This window comes from Hydractinia symbiolongicarpus, chromosome 12, assembly GCF_029227915.1.
Source record: "Hydractinia symbiolongicarpus strain clone_291-10 chromosome 12, HSymV2.1, whole genome shotgun sequence".
In the NCBI taxonomy this organism is placed as follows: domain Eukaryota; kingdom Metazoa; phylum Cnidaria; class Hydrozoa; order Anthoathecata; family Hydractiniidae; genus Hydractinia; species Hydractinia symbiolongicarpus.
Window position 1 is genome coordinate 17,045,963 of NC_079886.1, and position 26,042 is coordinate 17,072,004.

The 26,042-nt window shown below is 34.6% G+C and overlaps 4 protein-coding genes across 5 annotated transcripts; 3 read left to right on the forward strand and 1 right to left on the reverse strand.

The window, feature by feature from the left end:
• Window positions 1–342: 342 nt before the first annotated feature.
• On the reverse strand, window positions 343–3,191 carry LOC130622288 (uncharacterized). Its single transcript, XM_057437731.1, has 8 exons — window positions 3,030–3,191; window positions 2,497–2,661; window positions 2,015–2,041; window positions 1,750–1,836; window positions 1,452–1,573; window positions 1,109–1,379; window positions 617–783; window positions 343–531 (listed from the first exon to the last, which is right to left on the reverse strand). The coding sequence occupies exons 1-8, from the start codon at window positions 3,073–3,075 to the stop codon at window positions 412–414; spliced, it is 1,005 nt and encodes a 334-aa protein (XP_057293714.1). The 5' UTR covers window positions 3,076–3,191; the 3' UTR covers window positions 343–411.
• A 2,744-nt stretch (window positions 3,192–5,935) lies between these two features.
• Window positions 5,936–21,610, forward strand: LOC130622625 (3-hydroxyisobutyryl-CoA hydrolase, mitochondrial-like). 2 transcript variants are annotated; one of them, XM_057438108.1, is made up of 18 exons: window positions 5,936–6,002; window positions 9,087–9,135; window positions 9,445–9,478; window positions 15,420–15,455; window positions 15,750–15,872; window positions 16,343–16,427; window positions 16,518–16,598; window positions 17,093–17,145; window positions 17,217–17,295; window positions 17,797–17,874; window positions 18,278–18,345; window positions 18,934–19,020; window positions 19,101–19,156; window positions 19,758–19,839; window positions 20,270–20,284; window positions 20,360–20,464; window positions 20,555–20,588; window positions 20,997–21,610. In XM_057438108.1, exons 2-18 carry the CDS (start codon window positions 9,119–9,121, stop codon window positions 21,113–21,115), a joined length of 1,152 nt encoding a protein of 383 aa, XP_057294091.1. In that variant the 5' UTR covers window positions 5,936–6,002; window positions 9,087–9,118; the 3' UTR covers window positions 21,116–21,610. The 2 variants fall into 2 exon arrangements, with proteins under 2 accessions (XP_057294091.1, XP_057294092.1); XM_057438109.1 differs by lacking the exon at window positions 5,936–6,002 and adding an exon at window positions 6,024–6,206.
• On the forward strand, window positions 7,169–8,305 carry LOC130621317 (uncharacterized). Its single transcript, XM_057436616.1, has 3 exons — window positions 7,169–7,254; window positions 7,363–7,570; window positions 7,684–8,305. Exons 1-3 carry the CDS (start codon window positions 7,169–7,171, stop codon window positions 8,143–8,145), a joined length of 756 nt encoding a protein of 251 aa, XP_057292599.1. The 3' UTR covers window positions 8,146–8,305.
• A 1,720-nt stretch (window positions 21,611–23,330) lies between the features above and the next one.
• LOC130622628 (uncharacterized) lies at window positions 23,331–25,940 on the forward strand. Its single transcript, XM_057438112.1, has 4 exons — window positions 23,331–23,485; window positions 23,785–24,025; window positions 24,428–24,572; window positions 25,800–25,940. Exons 1-4 carry the CDS (start codon window positions 23,413–23,415, stop codon window positions 25,902–25,904), a joined length of 564 nt encoding a protein of 187 aa, XP_057294095.1. The 5' UTR covers window positions 23,331–23,412; the 3' UTR covers window positions 25,905–25,940.
• Window positions 25,941–26,042: the final 102 nt, after the last annotated feature.

A 26,042-nucleotide genomic window follows, 5' to 3' on the forward strand; every position in this document is an offset into this window, starting at 1 on the left:
TGACAAACTTAAGTAACGTCTGGAAGACACAAAAATACAATTCAACTGTCAATTTTTAACAGTTAAGCAAGAAGACTATGAGCAGAAGATTTGAGAATAAAATCTCGATTAACCATCGCACTCGGTTAGTACTGGATAATTCTTTCAATTTTGAGAGATATTGTTCTACTTTTGGCGGCTTTGTTTATTTTAACCGCCTTTCCCCAGGGTACTTTGGTTCTAACCGAAGCATGAAAAAACTTTAATTAAAATTTGCCCTAACAGGATTCCATTTGTTTTTCCGAAATATTCGATGTAGTTCTTCTTTAAGTATTTCATACCATATAATACATAGAGACAAGGTAATCGAAAGATTGATATTTAGAAACTAGCAACATAATCGAAATTTACAGAAATAAGATTTGAAAAATTTTAACACAAATTCTTCTGAGGGTTTATATCCAAGTAGACGTGCTGAGAAGAAACGGTTGGTTGTGAAACTGATCGATCGTCCAAACATACTGGCCATTCAATTCCTGGTTCAAAAAATTTCTAAAATAACAAAAATTATAGATATTAGAGTTGTTAGGTATAACATCACGAAGGAAAATATACAAGTGCTACACTGTTTACTCACTCTTAATAAAGCATTTGGAGCATACTCCAATCTACCAGTAGAACTGGTAATATGACCTCCCATTGTCCAACCGAATCCGTTTAGTACACCTTTGTTGTAGAGCAAAAACATCGGAACAAAATCCGAGCAATTCATGTCCGCTGTCATATTGAAGAAGTAATGCCGCCCTAAAAAGCGAATTAAAATGAATATTCGTGAACATGTCGCGCTAGGGGCTGATGCTGAGTGATATTTCCCACCCCTGCCTTTTCCACTCTTTTTATTCCAATGATGTGGGTGAACTGGTTTAATTAAATAAATGCTAGATAAATAACACTCTAATAGAGATCGTTTTGAGCATTTTAAACGTTGAAATTTTGAATTCCTATGTCGCGTCACAGCCAGACTTGATAGGTCTTTCATAAATCGTCGAAAATGACCACTTCAACACCGTACCTACAGCCTATGTGTTTCAAGACAAAATCTTGAACAGTTAATACTCAGATCTCTTACCCATAGCAGGTACACATCCGCCTTTGCTCCACAATGTTCCATACATCCAACTCTCCTTTAATGGTATGTTTATGAGAGATCCATCTGGCATCGTTTTGTTACTGTTTAGTATTAAAAGTCTGTCTCCGACCATTCTAGGATCTCTACGAACTTTCTTGTTGCAAATATTTTGTGGATCAGTAAAGTAAGCGGTTAAGTAGCGAGCGCCAGTTTTTCCCACAACAAAAGGTGGAAAGCGATTGAACTGATCGATATTGTTTGCAGCAGGAATCTACAAAAATAACGTCAAACTTGTTGATTTTTAAAATTAAGTTGTTTAACTGAACGAGGTTGTTATACTTGCCTCCATTTGTATTCCAGCAATGTACCCGCGGACATCGTAAATAAGGAGAGTGCCTCGATCCCAGTTTTTCTGATCTCCAGCTTGTCGGTAAACATACCGCTGACCCACATAAAACAAATCATCTGGAAAAAATATAGGCGACTGTAAAATATTATATTCTTTTCTATATTATGGCCTTTTTACATCGCTCCATTAATGGGTTTCAATTTTAGGCGAGATTTAGAAGAAAAAACGTTCTAAAAAATAACATCACTAACAAACGGTCACGGCAAAGACCGATATGTTGAATTTGGATTACCTCTGCACCCGTCTTCTTCTTTTACCCACCCCATTTTTCTTGCTTGGTAAGTACGCATTGGCATCTTTGTAAACTTTCGGTATGTAACTAATGGAAAACACAAGATTTTGTATAACTAATACCCATGTTGGTTAAAGCGCGTATTTCAATAATATGGCATCTCTATCTGTGCTACGGAAACGGGAAAAAGCAAATACGATATATTTTTACCCGCTTAAAGAAGTGAACTGTGGATTTTTACATGGTCTTATAACTAGTATGTTACCTGATAATCCTCTCCACACAGGAAAATCTAAACAGGAAAGAAACAATTACGATGTTGTTTTTGTATAAAAAATTTTGATAGAATAGTAGTGGAGATCAGACAGGAAGTGGAAACACCCATGCTAAATAGTGTTGTTAATTATAATTTTTTGTTTATATGATATTCCTGGAAAGATTTTTTCGTCATACAAAAAAGTCTAGAATACAATATTTTCAAAAGGAAATTTTGCTATTTTTATCTTTTTTTCTTATCGACTATCGTCCCGCCCCGTATTCATATTTAGCTACACATCTCCTAATACATCCTTGTCCCCGTGGATCACTCGCCGTTACTACAAGGCGGATCAAACTTATAAAAGGGGCAAAATGTCCTTGAAACGAGGCTGCTCCTAATAGTTTCTCTCTTTAATTATGCAAAATGAGAAGTCTACGAGTGAATAGAATGCTCTTAATTCTAAGGTTTAAAAAAATAAGTATACTAACGTTGCTTGGTTTGCTTCACGTATCTTGATCTTCTTCTTCTTCGACTTGAGAATCTTCGAAAAAAATGAAAAGGATCTTTACCACTAGGCGGTCTCTCAATATCTTCAGTTTCATCTTCATATTCGTCGTTATCAAAGTCATGTTTTTCTTCATCAAGCCGGTACGCTAAATTTAAAAATCTTAGTATTGGTTGAACGGTTTGGAAGCTATGAACACAAGTAAACACTGTAAATTTTTATAATAATAACACCCATGTTTTGTGTGTGCGTGTGTGCGTTGCGTAAGAAAAACGTCGCGGTACGGGCACATTTAAAGTCAAGCGTGGAATTTAAAGGACGAGCGACCCCGTAGAATTTTCCACGGGTTAACGACTAGATATATATTCCCGGTTTATTGCCGAGAGTTGCATCATTTCCTTGTGTTACTTAAAACTAAGTAAAAGAATAGAAAAAACCTTTTGACCCTGTGGTCTGTATCAGAACGTTTTCTACCTCAGAGATACAGCATCTCTCCCAACGCTTTTTATTACTTACAATATGCAGTTGCAAGAAGCAACAAAAGCAAGACAATTTTCTTCATCTTTCACCTTTACAGTTCAGCATTCAAGTGAGAAGCTTTCGTAAATATCACTTTTTAAACAAAGCACCAAAACAATTTGTTCCGCTATGCATAATGTTCCTCTTTAAAAATGCTTTAGAAGCAAAATCACAGCGTGAAATTGCTCACAACCTCGATCCCAGAGTCCATACACATAAGGCCCTGGAATTGAGGGTAAAGTTGCCCACTATTAAAAAGCAGATTTTGATCTCTTTTTCGTGGGAACGTTAAGGTTTGCGTTATAAACAGCAGTTTTAACTTCATAGCTCTTGAGCAGAAAAAGTATTTTGTTCGGAGTATATTTGAATACTATACTCAATTTTAACTAATGATTCAGCAATAATTAAGGATTCAGATGCTGATTAACGTCGTACACTTATTATCTTAATTGCCACCTTTCACTTTTTTGTGTGTAGAAGTTTTAAATACAAAGGGCTGCCCTTGTCAATGGTAATTGACGTACAGTAAATACCTTTGTTAATTAGTTTGAATTAGTAAATCATATAAATATTTCTCCTCGTTATCAGATTTTAGCTCACTAAAATCTGATAACGATAAAACTTTTGACTTGCCCGCTACTTATTTTTTTCGAGAGTTCTGGGGGCATATGTCTACACACCTAAGGAACACCAAAGTGGAATTCTATATATACTATATATAACTTTACATAAATACCTTTATTTTTGTTTTAAAGAAAAGAAACACAGTACCAAAAGTGGATCCATCTTAGTGCAAAGAAGAGCGCAGTAGTAGGACCCGACTCTCTACTAAATTTTAATAAAGTAAAAGAAATGTTCAAAGTTTGTAGTTATTTGCAAATATTTGCTTTGCTACTTTTGTAATTTAAAATGGAAAAGCACCCAAAATAAAACAAGTCGAGGTCACTGTAGTAGTAGTGTGTTGGAAGCTCATCATGCATTGTGCGACATTTGAACTATAATCTGCAAATTTCAAGCAATACACCTTTCCCGAGACCATGAGTCATACTTTTTTTAAACTCGTAAAATATGAATACCATATTTGAATTCAGCATAGTTTGTTTAATTTATATGTAAAAGTTTAACTTGATACGCCAACAGAAAGTGCTATTTTGAGGAGATATATATCACAGTTAAAGTCCTCTTAATGCTCAAGTTACCATGTCCCGCCTCGTTTTCAAAAAGAGGTTGGACATGCCACAAATCTTTAAATAAGAATAGCAGGTTGTTTACTTGCTGCATTGTTTCTAAATTTTCTTTGTTTATTACATTTTTGATAAGGAATTCAAATCTGTTGTTCGTTTTTCATAAAACTCAACAGAAAAAGTTGCTGCACATCAAAAGAATAAGTCTTGGGAAGGGTGTATTATCTCATTTTTTTTGCCTTCCATCATTTCGACGACTGTTAGTTATGGGTATTAACTAATGTTTCATGTGTGAGCTTTTATCTTTTCCCGGTTTAGAAACAGCATCCAGGACTGATCCATTCAGAAAATTTAATCAGTCTTCGGATATCTTTGACTGATGTAACGCAAATATTACACTTTTGGCTTCGGTTTGAATACCACACTTTAAATTGGTGTATGAAAATATTATTTTAGCGCTATTTTTAATTTTTGCGCATAGAAAAATATCTGTTCAAATACATAGACGCATTTCATCTGTTTTAATTTTCGCATGCAACATAATAACATTAAGCAAAACAATTTACAGTTTTAGACAATATGAGACGGGGGTATATATAGAGAAAATTGTTTATAGTTAAAAACAAATACATCATACCTGATTCTTTTGTCATTCATTTCAAAATTAAATTCCTGCAAAAAATATTTACTTTTGCTTTTCGCTATTTAATGTCTTCTGTTGTTAACCGCCCATATTCCCTTGGACCTTGAGCCGTTATTACGGAGCATTAAAAATGCCTTGGGAACGAAGTGGTTATCCGCTAAGTTAAGTTATGCTAGCTCCGCGCCAAATTTACTTCTTGCTAAAATTTCTTTCCAAAGTAATCCAATCGGGTGAAGAAGTTAGTTGGGGCGTAGACATATGTCGAACACGTAGATTGACGGCTGAAGATGGCAGACGCAAGCGTATATGAAACTAAAGGATAAACGCTACACTTTTATTGAATGACAAAGTCAAGCTATAGTTGACTGAATTGAGGACGCTCAAATTGCTCAAACAGAGCCACAAACTTTTTGTGGGTTTGTGAACTGATTCAAGCATAAACTCACGTACGCTACGCGGACGATTCCTGGCGTTTGCATTTTTTTGAAAGACATAGATGGCGTTGTTGATAAAGAATTCATCCCAGCTGTTACCGGTGGACACCTATGCAACAAAAGCGAAAGAAAACTCCTGCCTTACCACCAAACTTAGAGGATTAGCAATACCCAAATTCTCAAACTTGTCCGAAACTCAGTATCAAAATTCTGAAATGTTAACGAAGAGATTGGCTGGTTTAATTATCAGTCAAGAACAAATATACAACCCAGATAACGAGAAAATATAAACGATCAGAAAAAGAAATTTTGAAAAAGAAAGTTTAAAATCAGAACAATCTTCTAGTTACGCTACGACAGCATGTAAATAATGGTTTAAAGAGGTTGAATGACATAAATTAACAAAAAAGTGCATCTTCTTTGCTTTCAAATCTTCCCATACAAAGATAAGGGTATGATGTCCGCGATGTCAGAGAGAAGTTACCACTTCAATTAAAAAAAATCAAGTTAAGAACTGTTAAATCATTTAGTTTCTTTGTACTTTTAGTTTTTTTAGTTCTTTCATTACACACCAGGCAAATCTCCATTGAAAATATGTTTATTGGATTTACAGATGTCGACTTTGCCTACATTTACTTTGTAAAGTAATCATGCCACTATAATAATGGTAACGCAAGGTGTGCAGGAGGCGGGGGTCTCGCGTGGAAAGGTAAAGAATAGTCTGTGAACCATCCATATATAACGGATTGTGGAGCGGTAGCAGGTTGCTTATGTTCGCTAACGAAAACCTTAGTGTGATCAATATATAAAGGGTTGTGGAGCAGGAATTACGATGGCCTATGGGTCACTTCTTTTCCAATTTAAAAACATTTCTCTTCTGGTGGATGAATTCCGTTGTTTTACATTTTTAGCGGTAAGCTCTTTCGGCTTTCGCTTTTGCGTGGCAGGAAAAAAGATGGGCGCGCTAGGTGAAGCAAACTAATTATCAGTTTATTTCTTCACACGAAGGCATTCTTATGATTTTTAATGAATTCAAATAAATCAGAAGGCATCAACCTATCCATAATAGTTTATAACCCAGCCAAAGATGTCCCCGCTAGAAGAAAACAGTAAAATACCTTTGTTTAATCACCAAATCCTAGCATCTTTTTTCCTGCCACACGCAACTGCCAAAGCAAGCCATGGAGCTTGCCGCCAAAAAAGTAAACAAATGACGTAACTTGGAATTCATCTAGCTATATGATCCAAACAGTTCTCTTCTATATATATTCTCACACTTCTCTTCTGCATTTTGACACTTCTCTGCATGTGGCCCCAAATTTTCTTTTCACAACTTAACTTAAAAATTTGGTCCACCAATGACACCCATGGTCTGTGTATTATTTTTACTTTTTGCAAGAAGTATACTTGGCTAACATCCATGATGAATTTACGAACAGCTTATTGTACCAGGTCCCGAAGCATGTGCATGAATAAAATATTATCACGAATAAATTCAGATCAGTAGCAGAGTAATTAATTGTATTTATAAATAGACATTAAATGGCAAAATAAATGGCTGCCCCAGAGTCCTTAACACTGCAGTAGTGTTATTCTGACACAACTCAGAACACAGCCCGTCTTAAGAAGGGACGGACCATCTTTAGAACATGGTGGCAAATCTTTTTGACACGGTGGCCCTTTTTTTGACATGCTGCACTGTCAATTGACCAACTTGTGACATGACGTTTAAAGGTTTTTGCATATATCAGGACCTTTTATTCACCACAAACTAACTCCAATAAAGTGAAAAAACTGGACTGCTGCAACTTTTTCTGGTGTATTGTTGTACATGGCTGTATGTATATGGCTAGAGATTAAATCGAGATATGCGTTATGCATTTCAAGATCGTTGTGGGTAGCAAAAACAACACAACAACAAGACCATATCAGCACGACCAACAACAAGACCATTTAAAGCAGTTAGAGATTTTTTGTTTTTGTTGCATGATTGGAGATGTTTTTACCTCTATTGTTGTGTTCATAATGACTATAGCTAAATAATTATGACTCAGATATCAAGAGATTTAATTATATAGCAAACCTACTAATTCACACTTGCATCTTCATGCTACATCATGCCATAATGAATCATCTATTAAAGGCATTCCTAAAGGTGTGGCATTGAGACTTCGACGAATATGTAGTAGTGACGGAAATTATCAGAAAAAGGCTAAGAAATACACATCGTATCTCAAACAAAGGGGCCACAAGAGTAAATGTGTGGATCATTCATTTTAAATGGTTTCACAAATGACACGAACTGAAGCAAGGAAAAAGATGACGAAACGTTCTGAAAAAAATCCAGTCATTTTCACTGCCTGTTTCAATCCAAGGGGACCAGACATTAGCTCAATAATCAACCGCAATTTACCATTCTACAACAACAACCTGAGCTTAACAAACGTTTTCCTAAAGGCTCAATACTAGTGGCGAATAAAAGGGAACGAAACCTGAGAGATCTTTTACTACGTAGTGATCCATACAATATGAAACCTGATCTTACCACAAATACGTCATCTGGTTATATAAAGTGCAACAAAAATTGTGATTCTTACAAAAATTATGTTGATGAAACATCTTGTATAACATCATTTGCAACAAGGAATACATTTAAAATTAGACGGAGCAGCACTTGCACCACAAGTAATGTTGTGTATGTTGCATTCTGTAAAAATTGCGGTAAGCAAGGAGTTGGTTCAACTATACCTTGGAAATCAAGACTGGCAAATTACAAATCGCATATAAAAAAGAAGGTGCCATCCTGTAGAATAGTAAACAGTGGTAGAAATAAGATTATTACTCAACTTTAATTGTAGATCCAAGAAACACAAGTCATTACGCCCTATTTTCCGAATGAATGGAAAGAAATATAAAATAATATTTTTTCATAATTAGCAGATACTTTGACTTGATTTCAGATGACTTTTTTTTAATTTTAAAACTATTTACTATCAACAATGTTATGCAGCTACTCTGGTTGTTTGAAATATATATATATATATATATATATATATATATATATATATATATATATATATATATATATATATATATATATATATATATATATACTGGGGTTTCCATTTCCCTTGGCGGCGATTCAATATGAGCAAGTGAATGTTACCATAGCCCTGGTTTAACCCAAGCCATGTGAGGGAAATTGAGGAGATGGCACGCTGTGGGGCTTTGGATGTTGCAGGGGTCTAGTAGAATGCAAACCCTAATTGGGTAGCTTAAAATGAGCATTAAATACTCTATGACTCCCCATCTAAGCCATGGCCCCTCCTGGAAATAATAAACAGGATATATCCCTCAATATTTGTGAAGCTAGCCATGTAAAAGATGCACATCTTTTTTAAAAATTAAAAACAAACTACTTTTTGTTTGTAGTACAGCACCAATGTAGTATCTAGGATCCTTGTGGAAACTTATTGAGTCACAGAAATTCAGAATTTAAGTCAATATTAATCTTATATTGAAAAGAACTGCTTGTGCTAAAGCTGAAAGGCTAATCTCAAAATATGTTAGAGTCATTTTTAATTACAAAAGTGAGTCTGTTGGTTGGTTAAAAATCTTTCACAACAAATTCAAAACTTCTGTGAGTCACATCCAAATTTAGTTCTTCATTTTTATCAGTCAGTTTCATATTAGTCTATAACAATGTAGGAGTTCACTGATGTAATAGCATCTTGCATTGTTAAACCTTATAGTAGTAGTTGTACATTGTTAAGAGAAAGCCTATATATTTTAGAATTACCTCAAGCATCACCTTTCACTACCAGTATGGCTGTTACTATAAGGTAAGTTTAACTATGATTTGTCAGAGTTTATTGCACATTTTATGTACAGGAAGAAGTAATAATCATGGTATTCTTCTCATGGAATTCCAGCAAAACATTGCATTGTCAGCATTAAACAAATAGACTGGTGTTTATAGAACCAGAAATCATGATCTTTTGACTTGTTTAAAAAATGCATTTATATATTCAAGTGGTAAATGTGCACTTAAGCTCGTTTAGTTGCCTGTACTTTTCTAATCTATATATTTTGAATAACAGAAAAACGGTTTATTATATTGACTTCCCTTAATATTGCATTTTCTTGTTTAGGTTGGCGAGTCAATATTGTCGTCAAAACTTAGCGGTACAAATATTTCAATATAACTGCTTGTATGACAATTATGTTAAAGTTTCTGTAAAAAAAAGTTGTTTTGTACGAATGGGCTTTAAAAGTTGTCTATAAATCTTTTTAGCTTTTGGTAAGATCTTCAGTGGTCCTTGATTAAGTAGTTAGGTAATTAGAGAAACAATTGCTGGTAGGGATGCAGTAAAAACATATTTACATAATCACATACCTTGGTAAGGCCGTATAACTCATTTATATTAAATATACACAGTGTCATGCATTAATTAGCATAATTATCATAACCTTTTAAGGGGAACTCCAGTAAAAATCACTTTTTCCTTTTTTTCTTATATGCATACTCAAAAAAGCATAAGAAATCAAAAAAAACTTTAAAATTGTTGTACAAGCCTTTGCATATTCAATTTTTTTCTCATAAAAAAACAGACCGGCGCGATTTCATTTAGGACTGGACTCGATTATAAAGAATGACATCACATCGTGCAGAAAGTTTAAGCGAGCGCAAAGAACGTTCATGTTAAGACCTATAGCTTACATTAAATCGCTTTTTGTATGTACGTTTAAATCTTTAAAAAATGGTTAGTTGCTCTGCGTTTCGATGTACCAATCGATTAGAGAAGTGTAAAGAAGTAAGTTTTAACAGAATTCCATCTGTGAAAAAGAAAGAACACAAAAATGGCTGAACAAAATACGTAGTGCAGGTGATCTACCAAGCGATCAAAGTTGTTATATTTGGTTAGCGAACTTCACAGATAGTTCTTCTAAAAGAGATCTCCAGGAAATAAACTTCCATATTTAAATATTTGGGATTGGTAATAGTGATGGATATGTAGGAGTTGGCATATTCGTTGCAGAGAAGTGGGTAGAAAAAGTAATAGATGTTATGCGTGTTAATAGTCGTATTATAGTGATAAAGTTTTTGATAGGTAATAGGATTGTCACTTTTCTGTCAGTTTATGCTCCACAGTGTGGACTCAGTGAGGAAGATAAAGATAAGTTTTATGATGAGTTAATAGCAGTCACATCAAAGTTTGGAGACACTGAACTTGTCATGGTGGGCGGCGACTTTAATGGTCATGTTGGGAAGTCATCTGAAGGTTATAGAGGTGTGCATGGAGGCTATGGATTCGGGAGCAGAAATAAGGAAGGGGAGAGATTGCTTGAGTTTGGAATGGCAACGGACATGGTGGTTTGCAACACATCATTCAGTAAGAGACAGAGTAGGCTGATAACATATGAGTCAGGTGGTTGTAGGACACAGATAGATTACTTCCTGGTTAGAAAGTCAGACAAGAAAGTGGTGAAGGACGTGAAAGTTATATCGGGGCAAGAGTGTGTTTCCCAGCATAGGTTGCTGGTTTGTGATATTATCTTGAAGAGTGTTAAAGAAGCCAAGGGGAAGTACAGGCCCCGTCGGAAAGTCTTGAAGGAAGAGATTGTAGCAAGACAATTTAGTGCAAAAGTTCAACAGTTAGCCCACAATGGTCAATGTGATAGTGACAATGTTGAAAGTACTTGGACTACTTTAAAGAATTGTCTTCTAGAAGCTTCTGATGATACCTGTGGGTGGACGAAAGGACCAGCTTGACATAGACAGACCTGGTGGTGGAATAATGAGGTTGACCAGTGTATAAAGGAAAAGAGGAAACTTTGGAAAGAGTGGAAGTCAGGTGGTTGTAAAAATATTTACTTAGAAGCTAAGCGTTGTGCTCGTACAGCAGTGTATAAGGCAAAATCAGAAGCAGAGAGAAACATTTGCAGATGTGTTAAGAAGGGAAGACCAGCGCAATGAGGTATTCAAGATAGCAAAGCAAGTGAAGAAGACTAACCAAGATGTTGTAGGTGAGAAGTGTATACGTAATGATGAAGGTGTTTTGGCTAGCACAGAGGAGGAGAAAAGTGTAGCTTGGAAGAATCATTATCAGAGGTTGCTTAACACTGAGTTTGATTGGGATGTGGATAATTTGTCTGATGATGATGTTGTAGAAAGGCCAGCTATGCAGATCAAGACAGAATGGGTAGTGGAGGCTATTAGGAAATTGAAGATTGGCAAGGCTGCAGGAGTATCAGGTATTGTTGCAGAGATGGTAAAAGCATCTGAATATATTGGAGTTGAGCTTATTACAAGTCTTGCTAACCAGATTATAAAGGATGGTGCTATTCCGAGTAAGTGGCAGTCCAGTGTAATAGTGAATTGTTTCAAGGGGAAGGGTGATGCATTAGAAAGGGGTAACTATAGAGGTTTGAAGTTGGTGGATCAAGTAATGAAAGTTATTGAAAGAGTGATTGATAAGTTACTTAGAGATGCAATTTGGTTTTGTTCCAGGGCGTGGCACTACAGATGCAATATTTTTACTCAGACAGCTTCAGGAAAAGTATTTAGGAAAGAGAAAGAATCTCTATTTTGCCTTTGTAGATTTGAGAAAGCTTTTGATAGAGTGCCACGTAAAGTTATTTGGTGAGCTATGAGAAAATTAGGTGTGGATGAGTGGCTAGTTACGATGGTACAGTCTATGTACAGCAATGCTAAAAGTCTTGTCAGGATTAACGATTCACTTAGTGATGAATTTAGTGTCAATGTTGGTGTACATCAGGGTTCTGTACTTAGTCCTTTGTTGTTTGTTCTAGTTTAAAAGCGCTGTCGATGGAGTTCAGAACAGGTTGTCCATGGGAGTTATTATATGCAGATGATTTGGTTCTCATAGCAGAGTCGATGAAAGAATTAGTTGAAAAGTTTGAGAAGTGGAAGAAAGGACTAGAAGAGAAAGGGCTAAAGGTAAACACAGCAAAGTCTAAAGTCATGATTAGTAGCATTGTGCAGCTAAGTGTGACCTTGTAGTTGGAAAGTGGCCTTGTGGAGTTTGCAGGAAAGGGGTTGGTAGTAACTCAATTTTTTGTCAGACTTGCAAGCATTGGATACATAAGAAGTGCAGTAGTATTAGTGGAAGGTTAAGAGCTGACATACAGTTTGTATGCAAGCGTTGCAAAGGTAGGATTAGAGAGAATGAAGTATTTCCAGCTTTAATGATGTACAACAGTGGCTCGTTAGAGATAGTTGAGAACTTCTGTTACTTAGGTGATATGTTGGGCAGTGAAGGGGGTGTTGGAAGAAGTGTTACTTGCAGGATAGGTTCTGCTTGGAAAAAGTTCAGAGAGTTACTTCCTTTGTTGACTAGCAGAGTCCTGTCAATTGAGGTAAAAGGTAGGTTGTATGAGGCCTGTGTAAGAAGTGTTATGTTGTACGGTAGTGACACATGGGCAGTGAAGCAGGAAGATCTTGACTGTTTAGAAAGGAATGATATGAGAATGGTTAGGTGGATGTGTAACGCCAGTCTGAGAGACAGAAAGAGTTCAGATGAGCTAAGAAGCAGGCTAAGTCTCCGTAGAATTAAAGATGTTATCCAGATAAGAAGATTGAATTGGCTGGGGCACTTGGAAAGAATGGAGGAGGATAATTGGGTAAGAAAGTGTAGAGACTTGATAGTTCCTGGTGCAAAGCCCAGAGGCAGACCGAGAAAGACTTGGAAGGAGGTTATAAGGACAGACTTGATACAGAGGAAGTTGAGTTTAGATCTAACACAGTCTAGATCAGATTGGAAGAGGGTCATTAATATACCCCGTCCAACCCATGCTAGCATGGAAAACGGACGTTAAGCCGAGAATGATGAATGATGATGATGATAATGAATATTATACGAATTTCCAATACAAACACAGACAAAAAAGTTTTCTAGTTACACATGTATCTTTCGTAGCGCTCAAGTTTCTATTCTTTGTTTTTTAAAAAAGAAGCTTTTTTGATGGAAGGACATGCCGAATATTTTCAGGGGGTAAATGTAGGTTTACTCTGACATATTTATGTGTTTTCTTATCAAAATAACATTTTTTTCAAGTATTTTTTTTTTCACCGGAGTGCCCCTTTAAATCAAAAGTCTTGAGAACTGATTAAGATTTTTTTTAAAATAAAAGATTAATGACAACTTCATTCATAGACAGCTTTTTTATGTGAATCCAACTTTTTTCTTGCAGCGCAGGTAAGCTTTAAAGTGAACCAAAATCGAAATCATATTCGATATATGTATTCAAATATCGGAAATTATACTTGGTGCAAATATATGCACACAGATTTTTTATAATTGCTTGATTATTATTGTATAACACTGATAAACAAAAAATATAAAATGACTTCCAGGCCATTTCGTAAGATTTTAGGTAGGCGTGTGGTGCGCGTGCAATTTTAAAAAATTGAAGCGAAAGTAAGAACAAACTTCCTTTACCTCGTTACGTCGCACGGGGGCTATTGTTTTGACGTAAGGAACATGCGAAGAGCAAGTTCCAACAAAGTTCACAGTCGGGAAATTGTGAGTAATGTCATTAATTAACCTTGTAAAACAGCATTTAATGTAAATTAAACTACGGAAAGTTGAAACTTGGTAATAACGATATTTAACATTTTAATACTAAGGATAGATCATAAAATTCCTTACTAAAATAATATTCCGTTACAATTTTTACGTTACGATATTTTTTTTATTTTTTACTTATTTTGTTTTAGTTATTTTTGAACTTATTTTCTTTGAAAGACGATTTTAAATATATGAACGTTAAATAATAAAATCACAAAAACGCTACTGAACGTAACATATAAATATTTGCCGTATTCCTTTAACAAATGACATAAATAACACACATTTAAAATTTAATCTGGACAAAGTTTTTTGGAAGAACCCAATACTTATGACCTTACGTGCTTTATTTTTTCTCTCAATAACGATTTTTTTACTCTCCGTAAAACACGATTCTGGAGTGCTATTTTTCTTTTCTGTTGAATGTTATTTTAATCTATTTATATCTTTGCAATCACATTGAGCATATTAAAATGATTTGCTTCTGGTAATAGAACAGTATGGCAGGCATCATTTTTAGGTTTTATTGACATGTGTTTCACAACCTAGTGTCCAGGACTAAATTGATAAATGCTGTTAAAACAGTAAAAAAAGTTTCTGTTCTATTTTTATATTCGCTGCTTTCAAAGAACAGGTGGCCACCAAATATGTGAAAAAAAAAATTAAAATATAATAAATAAGACACACTTTTTCCTGTCCCTTACTGCCAATCATTTTATTTGCACACTATGATTGGTAAGATGAAAATGGATAATAAAATAATAAAAACATGAGACATGTTGTTAAGATGATCTGTAATAATTCATTATTTTGTTTCTTTTATGCATTTTAACTATGCAGTGTTTTAGCGCATGAAAAATATTTAAGTTAACAATAAGGGTCGTAAAGCCTTCTTAAATCATTCTCTGACTTCATATTTTGCTTTTTTCGTAATTTCGATGATTTCGGAAAGCTATCACAGACATAAAAAAAACAAAATTTGCATATGCGATTAATTGCACGCCTAAACAAATCTGCGCGTGTGTGGGAGCGTGTGCGTGCAATCGAACGCCTCTCACGAAACAGTCTTACTTCCCTGTGTTTTCTACTTGTGTTGAAAGGCATAACAACCAGGCTATTGATTTACTCAACAGGTTTTGTATGCAGTTACTTCTTGAAGTTGAGTTACTCTGCAGTATCCTCAGTTACGTTTTTCCATATCATTATTGATAATATACCAGCGGGTGACATGCTTTCAAAACAATATGCATTGGATTCTTGATTTTAGTTCAAACGTGAAAGATATTGGATAAACAATTATTTAGTTTGGGTTTAATAAGCCATTTATATCTAGAAAATTTTTTTGGTCTATCTTTATGGTATTCTCCCCCTACTCAATTGCTATTAACATGTGCATTTGCAAAAAAGAATTTCACACTTGCAAAAATAAAAGCAGAGAGAAATTGTGTCTCTTAGGACGTATTTGTATAGTATAGACAAGTTCTTTTTATAATGCATAGTCTTCTTTACTGTGATAATGTCTTTATTATATTTAGGCACTTCGAAGGCCCTTTTCCATGTCATCAAAAAAGGTATGTTTTATATACTGTATATCTGCTGCCAAATTTAAAACATTTCGTGAAATCTTTTTTTTAGTCTAAATTAAATACCCATTTCACATTTTTAAAAATCTAATTGTGCATTAGCTGTACTTTTTATTTTTATATTAATAAAGTGAAGCATTTTTTTGAATTTATAAACCTAACAATTTTTCCTCCTACGAATGGGTTTAAAAGTGTTTTTTTCTGGTTGACCGAAATAAATGCATTTAAACGTTAAAACTTTCCTGTATTGATTTCTTTTTTTCTTTACCTTACACTTGCCAGCTTGGTGGTGATGAAGTTCTTTTCGAGGTTCATCAAAATGCAGGATTAATCACATTAAATCGTCCCAAAGCATTGAATGCACTTAATTTAAACATGATTAGGACAATGCATCCTGTATTAAAGGTTAGACTCTGTTGTCTGTTTTTACTGTTTTTATTTATTTATTTTCTTTCTGTTTTTTTGTTCTCTATCTGGTAATGGAATGTTCTACCACGATGGTTTGAAATTTACGCAAATTCAGTTCTTAAAAAATATTAGCATAACCAACATAAAAAATTATTTGTTTCGAAAGTAGGAGACATGTTTTCCAAACAAAAAAAAGAAAACTACAATAAATTCTTGTACCATTTATTTTCAAGAATTTTCTTTTACCAAAAACTTCCTTTTTTATTTTCCCTTCTTACATAAATTGCGAAAATTAGTTAAACAAAATTAAGCACCCATCAAGCAACGTCACTTCTAAATTTATTGTCTTAAAAATAAGCAACTTAAGATCTGACCGAAATCCTTTTATGTATAAAAAAATTGTGTAATGTTTTAAGTTTCTGCTGAGATCTGATTTGTTTATGAAATACCGTATATTGTTTCGTCAGGAATGGGAAAAGGACCCTAATATCAATGTCATAGTTATGAAAGGTTCTGGTGAGAAAGCATTTTGTGCTGGTGGTGATGTTCGTGGTAAGTGCTTCAAAAGATATGTTCTAATATTTTTTCAGCATAAATATATGCAGTATACGTTACGTAATGGAGCTTGTGTTCTATATGTAGCTATTGCTGAGCAACGAAATAGTGGAGGCGAATTATCCAAGCAGTTTTTCAAGGAGGAGTATCGGCTAAATCTTGAAATAGGTAGGTGACATTATCTGAATCATTTTAAGACCACAAAAAGATAAGGAAAGACCTGTTTGGAAACAATTTTGACGACTTTAAAATAAAATAAAATAAATCAATTATATTGTGTAAGGTTACTGACGCAGATTTAAAGACACAGTATTAAAAGTTGTGCACTGCTGAAGTTTTAAGTGAAGGTTAAATTGGGTTTCATTCAATTATCCAATAGTTCAGTCAATATTCCATTTAACTTAACGTTTCTTAGCTATTAGAAATGTCATTCTTTTTACTTTTTTTATTTGCGTTGAATTTTAAACTTGTTTTTAAAATACCTTATTACTTTATTTATAACTAATTTTTTTCTTTTACAAAGATATGATTTTCAATTTGCTCAACAAAGTTAACCCACATTAACTCATAGTGGAAACCAAGCTTAATTGTAAATTGGCTAAGTTCACCCATTTAGTATTTGGCTACAAAGAAATAGAATGATTTTGTGCTTCTGTTTTAAGGTTCCCTGCAAACACCATTTGTTGCTTTGATCCATGGTATTACTATGGGCGGGGTGAGTATGTCGCTTCTTTGTAATGGTGGTGCTTTAGAGATTCAAACTTTCGTTTCAACTTCTTGTTATAGGGTGTTGGTTTATCTGTCCATGGTAAATATCGTGTTGCAACAGAGAAGACTTTATTTGCTATGCCAGAAACTGCTATTGGTGTGTTTTTTGTTGATTTTATTTGTATCGACTTTCGCGCCTGGAATTATTAATTGTACGTATTTTCGTACGCAGAAATCTTATTTATTTTCGCGCACAAAAATTTGGTACAGTTGTATCCTGCAAAAAGTGCGCGCACAATTACAACACCCTAAAAACTTGGCTTTTATCAACTTATTTTTTATCATCGAATACACTGTTAGCAAAAGCACGAATATTTTTTACTACTTGAAATATAATAAATTTTCCACAATTTATCTCTATAATATAGCTGTTGTCTTTTCCCAGTTTATTAGAAACTTGCGGTGTTATCTAATCGGAAACCGCATTATAATTGCACCTATAATCATGGTAATAACCCCCGTCCAAGTAAATTTTGTTACTTTGTGGTAATAGACAGGCAAGTATGTACGTCGCACGATTCCGCGCGGAATTTTGTAAAAACATTTTTGTATTATTACCCTTGATAAATCTGAGTTATTGTTTATCTCTTCTTTACAGGTCTCTTTCCTGACGTAGGCGGAGGATATTTTCTACCAAGACTTCAAGGGAAATTAGGACTGTTTCTCGCATTAACGGGTTAGATATTTGTACTACAGTGGGATGGAAACACAGATGAAATTGTATGACCTCCCTGCTTTAATTGTACTTGAAGGCCGACGTTACTAAAAATAACTAAAATAACTAAAAATTTACTAATATAAGGGGATCCTATTATTGCTTACCTTACGATACCGACATGAGCCTCTGGCTTGCTTTATAGAATTCTCGTTGCTTACGATGGCAATAGATAGATACTAATAGATAGATACTAACTATTTAATAGATTATGGATAACTACTCTAAGCTACCCATCTTCAATCAGTACAACTGCTATATATTCTCCCCAGTCTTAAACAAGCTGGAAATATGCTGAGAATGCAAGCATGCACATTTTACGTTAAGTGCAGTTATGTTATAATGTATCTTGCTTCTTCTTCAGGTCATCGACTAAAAGCACGCGATGTTTTCCATGCTGGCGTGGCTACTCATTTCGTCGAGTCGAATGAAGTAAGCGTGATTTGCGTATTGTGTTCAGAATGTGATGTATTTTTGCCCCAGTGCGCGTGTGCGCGCTTATGCGTGTTTGTGTTTCGATACTAATATACCGGTCCAGAATACTTTTTATGTTTTGATCTTCATGTTATCAGAAATCAACTTCTTAATAAAGTCTAGGTACATAATTTCTGAAACTGCTAAAAATGTGTTAGTGTTGAGCCCTTTCGAATTTAAAAAAAATCATGTGCCGGACAAAATTGTGTCGCCTAAAGAGGACGAAAGATTTTGGCCAAGTGATAAAGTTTAGGTTAAATTGGCTTTAAAGCTAAAAAACGCAAACAAACGAGATAATAGAATAAAAGAAAGAGAATTATGCCATCGACAATGATTTTTATAATTTCAAAATTTATTTTTCTCTCCTTGCCCCGCCTTTAATTTTGCGCTAAATAGAACTTAAACCAGCTCTAAATAAACTGCCCATCGCAAGGATGGTGTTAAGTTTGGAGTTTTGCAAGTAAAAGCCGCCAAATTCGTGGTCGTAAAACACTTTTCGCAGTTACCGTATAACACTTTCGCAGTCGCTGTGTAACACTTTCGCAGTTACCGTATTTAGAAGATGAGATTTTGAAGTTGGTCAAACCTACGTCGGACCATCTCAATCATCTTATTCAGTCTTATCACAAAAAGGTAGGAACGTCTTTCTAATCGTTGTAGCTCTACTACATACTCTTCTGATCAAGTGTAATCTTCGTACATTTTGTTGCTAGTGCGACAAGGAAAGAGAAGAGTTTTCATTGGCTGGCGAAATGAATGCAATTAACAGGTATTTAATCGTTGATGTATTATTCTAATGTTTAACGGTATTTGTTGAATTAAATACAGTGGAGTCTCGCTATCTCAAACTCTAAGCGGACCTAACAAAAAGTCGAGATAGCGGGGTTTTCGAGAGCGGGATAATGCTTGGAAAAATTAGGAAAGTAGGTGGGGGGGGTCACATTTTTTTAACAAATTGAGGTGTGAAAAACTACAAATGGTATACGAATCAATAAAAACAAATAACATAAAGAGCATAGTGATGAAATTATTTGCACTTGTTTACATTTTTCTAACTTTTCTCTAGTAATTGATAGCGTTCAAACAAAAACGAATCAGGTTTCTATCAGCAGCATTTTATGAAATTCAGGATAAAGATTCTAATTTGTCCCATAAGGGCATTTCAGTACTTGCGTAATTTTCCGGTCTTAACTACTGTACTATTGTGCATAATTTAGATTTTAGCGCAAAAGCGTAAAAATTAGTTTCTCTTAACACGACTAATAACGAGGTGTTGTCAATTGCAGTCGTACTATAGGTGTTCAATAGAACCTAGCTTTATTAACAGAACGTATTATCGTTGTGTCGGTAATGTAGTGTTGATATTTCAGGATATTCTCATGTGATACATTGGAGGGAATTTTTCGAGCCTTAGAAGAAGAAGCATCGGAGTTTTCATTAAACAAACTAGAGGTGCGGTTTGTTTCTTCTCCCTTGTTCTAGTCTTTTTGAGACTGTCTTTGGGGATAGTTTAGTAAGTACTCATAAGGGAGGAGGGTTTCTCATAAATGATCCTGCTTGATAACACGAGACAGTTGTCGATTGGGTATAAGAACAAGCATTTGAAGAAATTGTCTATTCCGTCTTCTTATTCTAGCAAAATTCGCCAATCTTATTTAGAGAAGCTGTTTTATTTAGGCTAAACAAATTATAGAATTAGGGAGTTGGTTTACCTAATATTTGATTATGGGCATAAGGAGTGTTTAAAGTGAACAGTAAAAATGATTACGTAATATGTAAACGAACCTTAATGTCCACTGAACAAGTCTATAAACATAATTGTGTCCAAGCACCTGAATCTATCGTGTTTTTAGTAATCTTGATGTATTTGTTTTATTTTTAGGCACTAAAGAAAATGGTAAGGCCAGTTTTATTATTTTTTTCATCAAGTTTCTACTTTCATGTTACCACTAACTTTTTGTACTTGCTTTAGAGTCCAGCCTCGATGAAAGTTACCCTTCGCCAGTTGCAAGAGGGCGCTAAACTGACGTTAGCCGAAGATTTGATTATGGAGTATCGTATATCACAACAGTGTATGGTAAGTTCGTTATATGTTGTAGGTACTCATATAAAACTGAAAAATGTTAGAAAGTTTTTTTAAAAAGAAATAATTTGTTGTTTAATTTAGGCTGAAGATGATTTTTATGAAGGTATACGTGCTGGTAAGTTGACGAATTTTTAATGTTAAGGTTTATCGCCTCACTCACCTTCTCCCTCAACCACCCCTTGAGCCATCAGCCACACCTTCAATCCTTAACCACCTCCCCAGATCTCAGCCACCCCTTCAGCTCTCAGCTACCCTCTCAGCCCTCACTTACCCCTTATCCTAACCGTAAAATGCCAGAAAAAGAATCGTCGACTATAGCAAGTCACATCCTCTGCTTCTCATTTTTTACATAACCCCCTTTGCTAACTATACTTGCGGCGAATAAGAAAAAAAAAGCATTCTTCCTTGTAGAACCATTCTTTCAATTTGATAATTTGATTCAGATTTTACATATAAGAAATAGTTTCTTAGGAGTGTTTTGTGCGGCATCCGATCCGGTAGTGCAATATTTTTTATTATATAGTTTTGATTGAGCGAGACAACAATCCAATATGGAATCCAAGCTGCATTGAAGATGTCAGTGATAAAATGGTAGACTCGTATTTTCAACCCTTGCCAGAAGATCGTGAGTTGACGTTTTAGTAAAACGGACCGGCTGGAATGTTTTCTGCGCGTAAAGAAATATTTCTAAGAAGCTGTTCTATGGAGCTCACAATCAGTACCAGTTTTGCGTAACTTTGATTAAATGTCCGAGACTACGATAATTACGCTGATGATAATATTCTCCGTATGATGTAATTTTTTAAAAATTGAATAACCTCTGATTGGTATTTATGTTTTCGTCTTTTTTTATCAAAATGAATGTGTTATCAGTGTGTTTTCACAATGAGATTCTATATGAAAAAAGACAGTCCACAACTTAATACAACCTAGTCAAACTGGAATGCTCCAGGATTGTTTCTAACGATTTTTTTTTTAATGATATATGTTTCAGCTATCGTTCCCAATTCGTCTGCTTTTTTTTTCTTCAGGCTTAAGAATGCTCTTTTCTAGTTAGCATTTTGAGGAACGATTTACTACATAACGAAATGGCTAATATAATAACATCAGTATTTGTTTTAATATATTTTTCTTTAAGCCGCGTGATTTTTAATTCATGAGAATTTAAAATGTGAGAATAAACTTCCGCGAATAAACCTTTTTGGAATTTCCATCACAGACCAAAATCTTCAAAGTTTTGAGCCCGCGAAGGTTGGGCGTTTAAAAGTACCTGTTTCTGTTTTTACATCAGCACAGTAAATGATGAAGCTACATGTCTTCTGTTAGAAAAGACATCCCCTGTTTTCGAAGATTTAAAATTGAAAATTTCTAAAGCAAGAGAGACGTCAAGATATAAGTTGAGTTTTCAAATTTCTCAATATTTACTGCGTTAGCATTTAAAGATACTTATATTCACAGCCTCGTATTTCTTATAAAGTGTAAAATAAACAATATGGGATTCGATTTTGAGGTAAGTCGTAAACTGAAAATCCTCTTCTAATTTTCGTTCTAATGGAATCCAGAATTTGCTGGGTGGCCACCCTGAGTCTGTAATGACGTCTTTTTAATTTTAGATCAATTAAAGTAATTTTATATCATTTCTTAAACGCCTGAATTGAAGCTAAAAATGTTCTTTTTTTAACACTTTTCCAGCCTCAAATGTTCTTATTTGTGTACTTTTTCAAAACTTGTAAATAGATGTTGATGCTTTGTTGCCACTTAATCTTGCCTGTTTCTTTCTCTGCATTCTTTATTTAAAATTTTCAAAAATCTGTTAATGCTTACCTTTAAACGAAGCAACTTGTAAAAAATAGCCAGGCTAAAAAGTGAGTAAATAAAAAATCCAGGTCACCCAGCATAATTTTTTCTCACCATCGGGAAATTGGCTGAATATTGATATTCTCGAAAAAAACTTCAAGGCTGTGGGTCCTATAAAAACAGCAGTAGTTTCCGCAATTTTTGGGGTTTTGGGGTGGTAAACCAAGAAGGACGCTTATTGAGATTCCATTTTTGTGTTATGTTAAAGCTTTCTTTTTGCAAAACTGTATAGTATCGTTATATAAGAACAGATGAAATATAACAAGTATAAAGTATGTCTCTGAGCGTAAATGTTTATGGTTAAATTTTCTCTACGTCAATGAAATGATAGTTAACTGTTTCAACAAAAAGATACACAAACATTTTTTTTTTGGAAATTTCAAGTTCTAGATATGACTTCAAAAAGAAAGCTGTTTTCGAATAATATTCAAATAAGTGCCCCCTTTCGCTCTTGTAATGTATACGAATATCCACCGCTTATATGAGAGTGGGCGCTTAATGAGCACTTACGCTTAATTTGACAGCCTACAAAAACTAAAGGATAAAGTGATAAAAGTAAAATTATCTTTTTTAAATAAATTTCCTATATATTTACTTAATATATACGTAAATTTAGCCTGGCGGTGGTTTTATTTTTTCGGCTATTTCTAGACTCACTGTTCTTATAAAAGGTTTAAATTTTTGAAGACTGCGTAATGGTGAAGAGAAAGCAAAACTGAACAAACAATGCCAAAAGTGCATATTTACAAACTGCTTCACTTTAAAATTTTTCGGTTGACCTGCAGCGGGCTTTTGTTTGTCCAGCCTGAGTTGTGTTTATGCACCTTGTGTGGGTAGTTTTCTTCGGGTTTGTGTACGGGAGTGCGTAAAAAAAAGCTTAGACCTGATACGCATTCATCACAATTTGCGTCTTAACCCCCCGTATGTCAACTTCGTACAAGGGCACTACTGCTCCTTGATAACCCTTTGGAGAGGTACCTGGGAACGAGGTTTTTTTACCTTTCATGCTATAAGAAGAACTCAATCTAAAGGAAAGGTGCATTGAAGAGGGACGGAGCAACGTGATAAGAAGTACTGACAAGATGAAAGTTTTTCTATGCATCATCGGCTTAATTGCCTACACAAATGCGTTAAGTATGACACAATGTAGCCAGGGTGAGTAGAAAATTAGCAGATTTTTTGAAGAAACAGCTATTATTAGCTTCCACTCCTTTTTGTCACTTATAATGACACCTGTTAAAAATGGTTGCAACATCAAAAACTCGTTCCCAGCGTCTGTTGTCTCTTTTTTATATCCAGACGGCGAGAGGTCGTCCCAATATTAAAATGAAGACAACACGTGTTGGAGTCGAGGTTAGGAAGGTCGCTAATTGATGCTAAGAATGCAGGAAATTGCTACGCCGGGAATATTTACGGGCGAAAATCAATAATGCCTGAAAATAATTATAATATAGGCTCCAAGATTAAAGTGAAGTCGGTTAATGTCACTCCAAGCCCTGGAGTGCTGACAAAAGACAAAACAGTCGAGATCGGGTACGAAAACAACGCACAAGTTACTGCGTCTGATCGCTTGGAAGCAACATTGGAAATTAGGAAGAAAGTGTTTTTTCTGGGTTTTGTAAAAATACCTACATCTCTCATTTCACTGGCAGCAAAAAAACTTCAAGATCCTGACATTCAACACATGGGAGGCAGGTTAGCAAGATTTTTATGAATGATTTTTTTTTTTACAAAAGCTAGCACATAAGAACCAAAAATTTGGTTCTGGCCTAAAAGTGCAATTGTTTTTTTGTTTTAATATTTTGAGCATTGTTTAACATTGCACATACTTGCAAGTAGATTAATGAGTACAAGTTTCGCAGAAGCTGAACAAAAATTTCTACCTGAAACGGTGTTTATTCCTACGTGTATTACGTTTTTGTTTTTGTTTTATAGGAATGAAGGATATTTTTAGTGAAATTTTACCCTTGCCATTGTTCTAATTTTTTTTTATTATTTAGCCATTTCTATCTCATCGTTCTTATGAAATAGTTTTACTAAAAAAATAAAGTACAGACGCTTCATAGGGCTAGCGTAAAACATACGTCGTTCTTTTAGTAAATTCCAACTGGGATGTCCAACCCTTCAGAAGTACATACCATGCCCACCGCCAACGGGTACCAACACAGAACGCGTCACGTTGAATAAACTTTTCGAAGAGATGAAAAAATTGAGTGGAACGTTTGGTTCCTGGCTCGCCTCGGTATGTAGCATCTACAGTTGACCTTTTCTAGTTCGAAATCCCACAGGGAAAATTTTTTGTTTGAAATTATAGAAAGTCTCTTTAATTTCAACTTTCAGTTTCAGAATCAGAGAGTAAAAATTCGAATTACAGAGAGAAATTACTTCAAGTTTCATTCAATTTTTATTTTCAAAGTTTACACAAAAAAATCTCTATTTGAAAAACTGTTGAATATCTGATTGCTTTACTTTTTAAAATTCGGATTAGGGAGAGAATTGTGCTGAAAAACTGTTCGAATTATAGAAATATTCGAATTATAGAGATTCGAATTAGAGGGAGTCAACTTCAGTTACATTAAACTCATGTATTTCACGAAATGTATTTTTCTTAGAAATGGAGCTTTGATGGTTCTTTAGCATTCTCAAAAATACGTAAGCGCTTTATCCGAGAAAAAAAAACAGGGAAAAAGCGACTAAATTTATGGGGACAATGTCCTTCATTTGGTCAAAGGTTTTCCCCGACTAATTTTATTCCCGCCTAAAATCTGTCTACCAAGTACATTCAACCAGACTAAAAATGTTGCGAGAACACGTTGCTACTATCTATTTTTTTTTATTAAAATATCCTGACTTAAACCAAAACCTCATTGACTACAGAAAGCAAAAGACAAAAACAAAGAAAATACACAGCAAACAGATATTTTTGTTCTTTTGGTCGAGAGAAAACGACTAATTTGATCCAGTGGCGATTAAAATTTTCCCTAATATTAATCTAAGTTTTATTTTTTCCCCATAAAGTGTGAGATCGTCTAGAAAATACAAAATCCTTTTTATTTTCTCCGTGAATGTCCTTTTGCGCAGTGGATAACAGCAAAGGCCAGCCTGTGTATACGAGCTCAATTAAAGGATACTTATTTCAATAAATAGAATTAAAAGAAATTAAGATTGCAAAAAATATATTAAATTTGTGAAAATAAGTATTCGAGAAAAAAAAATCTTCGCAAAATATCTTGGCATGACCGATTCGCGTAAATTAATCTGTCGAAATGAAAAATTTTTGACCTCGCAAAAATAAGTCTTCACGAAAATTAATTAAATTTAGGTACCTTGTGCGCGGAAAACGAGAAATTTTTGAGTAAATCGAAGGATAATATTCTTATAAAGCATGTTCTTATAAATAAAAAAATATGTGAGCACAAAAACATAGTAAAACGTACGGAGAATAAAATTTTTTCTGGATTTTCTTTAGGGTACATACAGAGTGAACGTTGTTGCTAATAAAGTCGCTACTGCGTCGTCGCCTGGAAATGATCTTCTGGTCTGTGTCGATGTGGAAGCCGAGATTAGTATTTAAGAACTTATTGTGAACGAATAAAGTATACACAAGAAATCTTTGTTTTTTCTCTTGACTTATATTATTCAGAGGCGAATAGGGTTAATTATTCTACCGCTGGTTTCGCAGAAGAAAACCAATTCAGATATAAAAGCAGCC